The sequence below is a fragment of the Rosa chinensis genome, chromosome 4, assembly GCF_002994745.2.
Source record: "Rosa chinensis cultivar Old Blush chromosome 4, RchiOBHm-V2, whole genome shotgun sequence".
Lineage (NCBI taxonomy): Eukaryota > Viridiplantae > Streptophyta > Magnoliopsida > Rosales > Rosaceae > Rosa > Rosa chinensis.
The window spans coordinates 46773684-46782900 of NC_037091.1; the positions used below are offsets into that span (position 1 = coordinate 46773684).

Sequence of the window (9217 nt, forward strand, 5' to 3'; positions counted from 1 at the left end):
AATTTGAAATTCAAATGTGTGGTTATCCAGACAAATCTATTAGGATAGGATGTTATTTTGACAGTTCCTTGTGTTCGCTCAAAAATCGTCTCGACCACTTGTCACTTGGCCGAGGTCTTCTTGGCTTACAAGCATCCTTCTGGCTTGATGACTTATGCGCGGGCGTGCCAACTCAGGGCTGAGAGGCCAAGCGAGGTTTTGATCTAGGTTACTGAGTTTGAGCTGATCTGACTTCTAATCAGTCGACTGTGGGCTGAGGAAGGATCGATCTATGCAGCGAGGTTCTCTTTACCTTGGATGCAATGATTTTACACGATTCGGCTTTGCTAGCCGGAGTGTTCGTGTTGTGCAACTCGGTGAGTGAATGTGAAAGTGCGAATGATAATTGATAAATCTATAAGATGCAGATACTCACAAGTCACAGTAAAAACAAAATCAAAGTATAAGGTGTTACCCTGATGCCTTGATTCAATACGAGTACGGACGAAGAAACGCATGAACCCTAAAAACTTGTTTATATGATTTTCTTAATATGATTTGTGAAAAAGTAAATGCAGGAGAGTAGATGCAGAGAAATCAAGTGCAGGAAAAATAATGAGCAAGGAATTAAAGAACGACAAAATAAATATGCAAGAAAGATAAAAAAAATACCAGTAAGTAAAATAATTGATGAGAGATACTATAGATTGATAAAGTGTAGAGATGCGATAGAGAATTTGAGAATATTGAATTTGTATTGAGCTCTGGTATTTTTTGGTCGTGGACCTCTAACAAGGATGTCTACCGCCCTTTTTATAGTACAGAGTAAAGAAAATGAAACAGATTCAATCCCAGCTTTAATTGTTGAGACCTGGTTTTGTAATATTCTAAGAATAAAATTCATTTATTGTGCATAACTGTTAATCGATCATTATGACTCTTCAATAATTATTTTGTAAAATTTCTTTGGTAACAATCACAATTAGTGCTCTGAACGTATGATGTGATATTTAGTGACTTTTATTTGCTCATCAGCGACCTTAACTGAGTCGAACCGAGCCTTGCTAGTCTAGCTGAAGCACGGTTGGTCTTGATTAAAGTTGGTCGCGGCTATGGCTAGCCGGACCTTAGCTAGAGTAAGCTCTAGCTATGGCTAGATTGGTCTTATCTAAAACTAGTTGGACTATGGCTAGAGTTAGTCAAACCTCGGCTAGGGTGAGTAGAACCATGGCTAAGGTGAGCCAGACCTCGGCTATGGTGAGGTGAGCCGGGCCTCAACTAAAGTGAGTTGAACCTCAGCTAAGGCGAGCTAGACCTCGGATAAAGTTAGCCAGAACTCAGCTAAACATTTTTTAGGTCACGGCCCACCATGGCCTAGTCCTGCCTCGTGTGGGCCTTAGCTTAATTATCTGCCACGTGGGCCTTGCCAAATTTAGGTACAAACACCATGATGGAAGGAACTGCCATGTAACGGCTGTGTTCAACAGCTTTATAAATAGAATGGTATTTGTATTTGATCCTTGCTAGAACATAAAGACACTCTCATTGAGTTTGTCCCATCAAGTAATAAAGAGAGATACGGTGTGTATCTAGGAGAAGATTAAATAGATAACGGCAGCAAATTACCAATAGATAACGACAACAATCCACCAAGTCGGTTTTATAATTTTATTTTATAACATTAATCTAATATTTGAGACAGTATACTTGAGTTATAATTTAGTTTCATATTGAATCTAACACATGACATTCAAGACAAAAAAGTAAATGTGAATGATAGTTGTAGTCAACAATATGATATGGAGTGTGATGAAAAAAACAATACGTTAAGGAGTTTGACAGTGTTAGTGTTATACCACCCAGTGATGGTGGTATAATTCAATTCAATCCTATATGATAATTACAGCCAAATCTAAAAGTCAATTAAAATATGATTTTTGGACCCAAACATCCTTAGATAGAAGCTCAGGCCCGATAATGCTTGTATTTGGAGTTTCTTCTCTGGTGGTGATAACCGCGATAATCTGTATTTAGCTGTAAGTTGTAACAGCGCAAAGGCGAGAGTGTTCGGCTTATTGACTGATTTTTTATTTTTTTATTTTTTAATGGTCTTTCTCCTGAGACACCATACAATCTGTCAATTTGACCTGAGACGGCAAGGAGTATATTGGTCGCTACTAGAAGTTTTAGTAAGTTTTTCATTAGTTTTCTCCACTTGTAGAGACACGTGTTGGTTAATGTAATATTGTTTTGGGAGGGCCTATTTTGTTAAGCCACTTTCTTTTATCAGCTTATGAATGAATTTTTTGTTGTCTCTTTTGTTAAAAAGAAAAAATAAATATCGAAGTTTCCTAAGTTCGTGTGAGATACATATATGAATTCTCTACAAGAGATAGAGAAGAGTTTCTACTATCGAGATAGTGTTTTGTGGATGGATTGAGTGAGTGACGAATAAGATTATAATGCATTAAAGGAAAAACAGTTTCGATTTGCAGATATACACCAACACCACTATTTCAGCTTTTGATCCCCTCCTACTTATGAAATAGTTAACCTTGTGTATAAAGTTAGAGAGAAACCATGAAGTGAACTTCCCCTCCAAAAACCTGACCTAGCCACTCGCGAGCTAGGGTTACTTTCTTGGCGAAGAAAGCAAATTTAGCGTCCATGGATTTGGATGCTCTTAGCTGGAATTGCAGAGGGATCTGCAATGATGCTACAACTAGGACTCTGAAGGATTTGTGCTCTCAGAATCGCCCACAGATTGTATTCTTATGTGAGACTAAGATTAGCAAAGTTGAGGACTTTGAGAAGTTATGCAGGGCGCTAGGTTTCGCTCATGCTAAGGAGGTTTAAAGCGTAGGGCAGGTTGGGGGTCTAGAACTCTTTTGGACTGATGATGTGAAGCTTCAGATTGGCACCAAATATGCACATCATATCGATGCCGTGGTTGTGGGTGAATCTGGGGCTCCGTCATGGAGATTGATGGGTTTTTACAGATATGATCGAATCGGTGACAGGGATAGGTCATGGCAGTTGTTGCATGACCTTGCCTATAGTGATTCACTTCCTTGGGTGGTCATAGGAGACTTCAACGAGATTCTTAACAATGGGGAGAAGATTGCAGGCCCAATCAGATCGGAGAGACAAATGAGAGGCTTCCGGGAGGCATTGGGCTATTGTGGTCTTCTGGATTTGGGGTATCAGGGGGCCATGGCTACTTGGTGGAACTCAGAAACTTTGCTGCGGTTGGATCGTGCTGTGTGCACTCCGTCATGGGTTGATATCTTTAACCACACTAGAGTCCGCCATCTGGCACCTTCGGACTTAGATCATGCTCCTATTCTTGTGCGCGCTAGTACAACCCCTCTACTGGTAAGGCCTAAATATCATCGTTTCACGTTTGAAGCGTTTTGGTTACAACACCCAGATTGTGATGGGGTAGTGAAGGAGGCGTGGGGAACGGACGTGTCTGGCACACTTATGTTTTGTGCTACCAAGAAGATCATGCACACTAGAATTCAATTGAATAAGTGGCAGAAAGAGGTTTTTAGGGGTAGGCAATTACTAATGTTGGGAATTCTTTCGAGGATGGAGGAATTGTTTAATGTTTTCCCTTCAGTGAGTGTACAATCTGAGAAGAAAGAGTTGTTGGATAAACTCCAGCAGCTATTATTCCAAGAGGAGTTGTTTTGGAGGCAGCGATCAAAGATCACTTGGTTAAAAGAAGGTGATCAGAATACTGGCTTCTTCCTTCGGAAAATAGAGAATTGGAAGAGAAAGAACACCTTGCTAGGTTTATTTAATGAAGATGGGCAGTGGCAAGAGGATGACGTGGGTATTGAGACAGTGGTTACTGATTACTTCTCTAAAATGTTTCAAGCTTCCGAAATTGATTTTGAGGCTATGAATTTGACTCTTGAGGCTATTACTCCTTGTGTCACTCAGATGAATGATCAACTTTGTGCGCCTGATACCATGGCGGAAGTACGTTTTGCTCTTTTTCAGATGTACCCTACTAAATCTCCTGGCCTTGATGGAATGCCTCCTCTCTTTTTTCAACACTATTGGGAACTTATTGGTGGTGACATATTTGACGCAGTTCATATTTTTCTTCAGACTGGTCAATTTCTCAAGCAAATTAATTTTACCCACATTTGCCTTATCCCGAAAGTAAGTAATCCAGAGAATATGTCAGACTTGAGACAATCGCCCTATGTAATGTTATCTAGGCCTGGGCTCAGGTCGGGCCGGGCCCGAAAATCAGTAAAATCGAGACCGAGACCGAGAATTTCGGTTCGGGCCGGTTCGGGCTTTTTTGGAAATGAAAACCGACAGGGACCGAACCGGTTTGGGCCGGTTCGAGCTTTCGGGCTTTTTTCGGGCCCAATTTCCAGTTCAAGAATGTTTGCCTGTTTTCCCTGTTTTCCAAATACAATTCTGCACCCTGTCATTTGCCACTTATTTTGGCACCTGGAAGACTAGAATGCATATCCAATTATCTCATTAACATAACAGTAATCATGCATTATTACAAATTTATATAGTTTACAACACAAAGTCACAAACTCACAAATACATTGTCCATTGTCCAACAGAAAACAATCCAACTTATTCAATCATTTCAACCATGTGTTCAATCATTTGAAATTCAAAGTTTGAATGGTACTACAACTGCAACAGAAACATGAACACAATCCTCCCGTTTTGCACAAAATCACAAATTGCTGCTAGGCCGGCTCCCATGCTCAACAGGTCTAGAACTCCATGACAACTCCAACTTGCAGCTCTACATTCACATTTGAAAGCTGATCAATTTACAAAGTTGAAGAGAGAAACAGAAAAAGTAACTGAGAAACCCAGTTCCATTAACTGAAAAAGCCTAGAACAGTTCCATTAAACGCATGAATCATCACTAACCAACAGTTCCATTAGAACAGTTCCAATATCATCAGTTCATCACTAACCAACAATCCATGAATCCAATATCATCAGTAACCAACAGTTTCAGCCTAGAACAGTTCCATTAAACTAATTTCAGCCTAGAACAAAAAAGCATAAACGCACAGTTAATTATAAAAGTTTATATGTTCAACTGCTTAAAAATTAAAATGGATGGGAAAACCTAACAAAAGTATTTTTTTTCTTCTAGAACAGCACCAAATACCAAATAGAGACACACCAAGTTGATATCAAATTGTAAATCATACACTTTTGTATACCTTATAGTATTTACTTTTGCAAAGAACACACTGACTTATGTTTCAATCATCATATAAAAGCAAAAACCAGAAACTGCAAAAATTTTGAGCAAGATTCGACTTGGTTCATTCTAAGAGCACCAAAAACCCGACCCTCTTCGATTTCTTGGAGTCCAAGAGTCCCGGAATCACATACTCAAAAATCAAAATAAAGTAGCAAATAAGAACGAAGAAAACCCAGCCAAAGAGCAACAGCCAAATATATAAAAGAAGTAACAGTCACATATGGGGTGTGAGTGAGAGAAAAAGTTGATGTTGAGTGCATACCAGTAAGAGTAGAGAAGTGGGTTTTGTTTGTGAAGGCGTAATAAGAGCTTTGAAGCTTCAACGGCGGAACACAGAGAACGAGAGGCTTGAGAAGAATGAAGAATGAACAATGGAATCTTAATCACTATCATTCATTTTCCAGATGTCCATTTACTTAATGATGCAGTTAAGCCCCATAACAAGAACCAAAATACTCAGTAGTCATTATCCTCAATTTGGTTTAAGCTTCGAAAATTCTATAGTCCTATTTAGCAATGAAACTCCGGAATCGAGAGTTGTTGATTAGTCACTTGTTTAGCCTCCAGAGATTAAGCGTAAGTTAAAAGTTTTAACAGATAAAACCTTGATAGCACATGAACTGCAGAACACAGATTAAAAAAAGAAAAAGAAAAAAGAACCCAGCTTTGGTAAGACAGATTAGTCATAGCGAGAGAAGAAGAAGAAGAACCGAATACCTGGGTATAGCAGAGAAGAAGGAGAAGAAGCTTTGATCACAGCGAGAGAGAGAGAGAGAGCAGGCTGGAGCTAAGAACTCATATTTAGCTTCCAGGCCAGAGCAGACCGGAGCTTGTCAACATGTGCCGACTCCATTTCCTCTCCTCACCTCCCCTCCCATGCATAGCCTTGCATTTTCCCCAATCCCGATCGTGCCTTCAATTCCAACACTCACCATAGATCGAACACTCACCATGATTTTCCCTTATCAATCCACACCCTTCCAATTCCCTTATCAATCGCGAAAACCCATATCGCCCATCAGAATTTTCTCCACCGAAAACGAAATCGAAACCCTAATTCCACACACCGGATGGCTAGCTGGGTCTTCCTTCCGCCGATCCAATTCAAGCTCAGATCCAATACCAACGTCTCCAACTTGCGAGCCGCCCTTTCGATCTAGAGAGAGAGAGAGAGACTGGAGAGAAACTAGAGAGAGAGAGAGAAAGAGAGGAGGGACTGAGAGAGTGAGAGGGACTGAGGGAGATTTGGGGCAAGCAAAGAGAGGAGGCTGTCGTCTGTCGAAGTGTCGAGTACTCGAGGACTCACTGGAGTGGAGGACACGGAGGCCTTTAGGTTTAGGGTTGTGTATTAATTTTTTTTTTAATATTTAACTTATTATTTTAACACCCAATCATAGACTGACATGTGGCATGTGCTACAGTATTCGGTTCGGTTCGGGCTTTCGGGCCTTGAAAATATGGAACCCGAGACCGAACGGAAAATTTCAATTCGGGTCGGGCTTTAGACCGAACCGAGAATTTCAAATCTAAAACCGAATCGATTCGGGCTTTTTCACTCGGTTCGGGTCGGGCCCTCGGTCTTTCGGGTCCGGACGCCCAGCCCTATAATGTTATCTATAAGATTTGTTCGAATGTTATTGCTAACAGGCTGAAGGTCATATTACCTGAGGTGATATCCCCCTACCAGAGTGCGTTTGTTCCTGGCAGATTGATTACGGATAATATATTGGTGGCAAATGAACTTGCTCATGTTGTCCATAACAAGCGTGATGGAGATGATGGGTACATAGCTTTGAAATTGGATTTGTGCAAGGCCTATGATAGGATGGAATGGATTTTTCTGGAGAGAGTGATGTATCGGTTTGGGTTTGCTCGAAACTGGATTTCAATGGTGATGCAATGTGTAAGTACTGTGCGGTATTCTTTTTTGATCAGGGGGAGACCACGGGGATATGTTATTCCTAGCAGAGGGTTACGACAAGGAGATCCGTTGTCACATTACCTATTTCTTATTGGTGCTGAATGCTTTTCAACTTTGCTGCAACAAAAATAGGCAATGGGTCTTTTACCAGGCATTGCTGTATGTACTAATGCACCCATAGTGAACCATTTATTGTTTGCGGATGATAGTATGCTTTATGCACAAGCCTCATTGGAGTCCTATTCTGTTATACAGGAGGTTTTGGAGACTTATGGGAGGGCTTCTGGCCAGGTAGTTAATTTTGCTAAGAGCTCAGTGGTGTTTAGCAAGAATGTGCTGGTTGATTTACAGGATGAGATTTCCAACTTGTTGGGTGTGGAAGTTTTGGAATCTGATGCAAAATATTTAGGTCTGCCCACTTATGTAGGGAGGAAGAAGACGTCTACCTTCCAGTATATTAAGGAAAGGTTGTCAAAAAAACTATCTTCATGGCAAGGAAAATTATTGAGTGGTGCTGGTAAAGATATCTTGATTAGGGTGGTGGCCCAAGCTTTGCCTACCTATGCTATGAGTGTTTTTCAACTTACAAAGAGTTTTTGTGATGACCTAGAACAGCAATGTGCAAGATTCTGTGGGGGAGCACGTTAGATAAAAGGAACATACACTGGAAGAGTTGGAATGCTCTTTGTAACCCGAAGGAGGAGGGTGGTTTGGGTTTTCGAAGCCTATCCGACTTCAATTCTGCCATGCTAGCCAAACAAGCATGGAGGATCCTGATGACTCCTTCATCTCTTATTGCTCGCATCTACAAAGCGAGATACTTCCCGGATACTTCGTTTTGGGAAGCTATGCCTCATACGTCTCCCTCTTTTTCGTGGAGAAGTATTTTCTCTTCTAGAGAATTACTTCAACAAAGTTGTTACTGGCAAGTGGGTAATGGGGCGGATATTGCCATCTACTCGGATAATTGGGTGGTGGCGCTACCTCTTGGGCGGCCTACCAACCCGGGGTTGGCAGCGGTTGAGGTCACACAAGTTAGTGAGCTGATGAGTGATGTGGGACGGTGGAATATCCCTCTAATATAGGAGATTTTTTTGGAGGAGGATGCAGCTGCAATTATAGAAATTCCTTTAAGTAGGAGGGTGGTTAGTGATCGGCTTTGTTGGAAACTTTCGAAGGATGGTAAGTTTTTAGTCAAAAAGGCATATCGGTTTGCATTCATGCATTCAACCAGCCTCAATCCTTTGCAACTTCCTGTTGGTACCAGTTTTTGGAAAAGCTTTGGAAAGTGGTTATTCCAAACAAAGCAAAAATACATATCTGGAGAGTCTGCTTGGATATCCTTCCTTCTTTGGGTAGGCTGGCTTTGAAACGTGTGGTTCTAGACTCGTATATGTGTGTTTTCTGTGAGAGTCAAAGTGAAACGGCTCTTCACTTATGTAGGGACTGTCTATTCACTAAGTAAGTGATCCAAAAAAATGCCATTCTCCAACAGGTCTGTTATAACCCGAGCAATATGCATAGTGATGTTATTGGCTGGATGAACCAATGTGCTCAAGAGTTGTCTTTAACTCAGTTTAGCTAACTTTTATTCTCTCTTTGGGGGATTTGGAAGGAAAGAAACGACCGGATTTGGAATCAGAAGAAGTGTCAGGCTGTGGATGTTAGTGTGGGACTTGCGTCCAGGCTGCAAGAATTTAGATTCCACAGTTTGAAACCATCCCAGCCTAGAAATACAGGCAGTGGTATGGAGAACTCCTCCGGTGGGTTGGGTGAAGATCAATGTTGATGGTGCATTCCATCATGTTTCTCGGAAAGGGGGACTGGGTTTTGTCTTCAGGAATAAGGTATCATGTTGGGAGGTGGTGCTTGTCGATTGAATGGTTTGATATCCCAAGAACTGACTTGATTCATAAACTCTCGCAAGCGTACGAATCGTTGTCAAGTAAGGGAAGTATTTGAACCTTGATTATCGTACCTCAGGGATTAGGCGTTGGACTTAACCGAGGTAATTGGCGCTAGAGTAACTTAAAGGCATACAATGAAAAATA

At 41.1% G+C, this 9217-nt stretch overlaps 1 protein-coding gene across 1 annotated transcript; it reads left to right on the forward strand.

The window, feature by feature from the left end:
- Positions 1-6648: 6648 nt before the first annotated feature.
- LOC112199424 lies at positions 6649-8251 on the forward strand. Its single transcript, XM_024340446.1, has 4 exons — positions 6649-6665; positions 6893-7148; positions 7299-7633; positions 7777-8251. The coding sequence occupies exons 1-4, from the start codon at positions 6649-6651 to the stop codon at positions 8249-8251; spliced, it is 1083 nt and encodes a 360-aa protein (XP_024196214.1).
- The last annotated feature ends 966 nt before the right edge of the window (positions 8252-9217 follow it).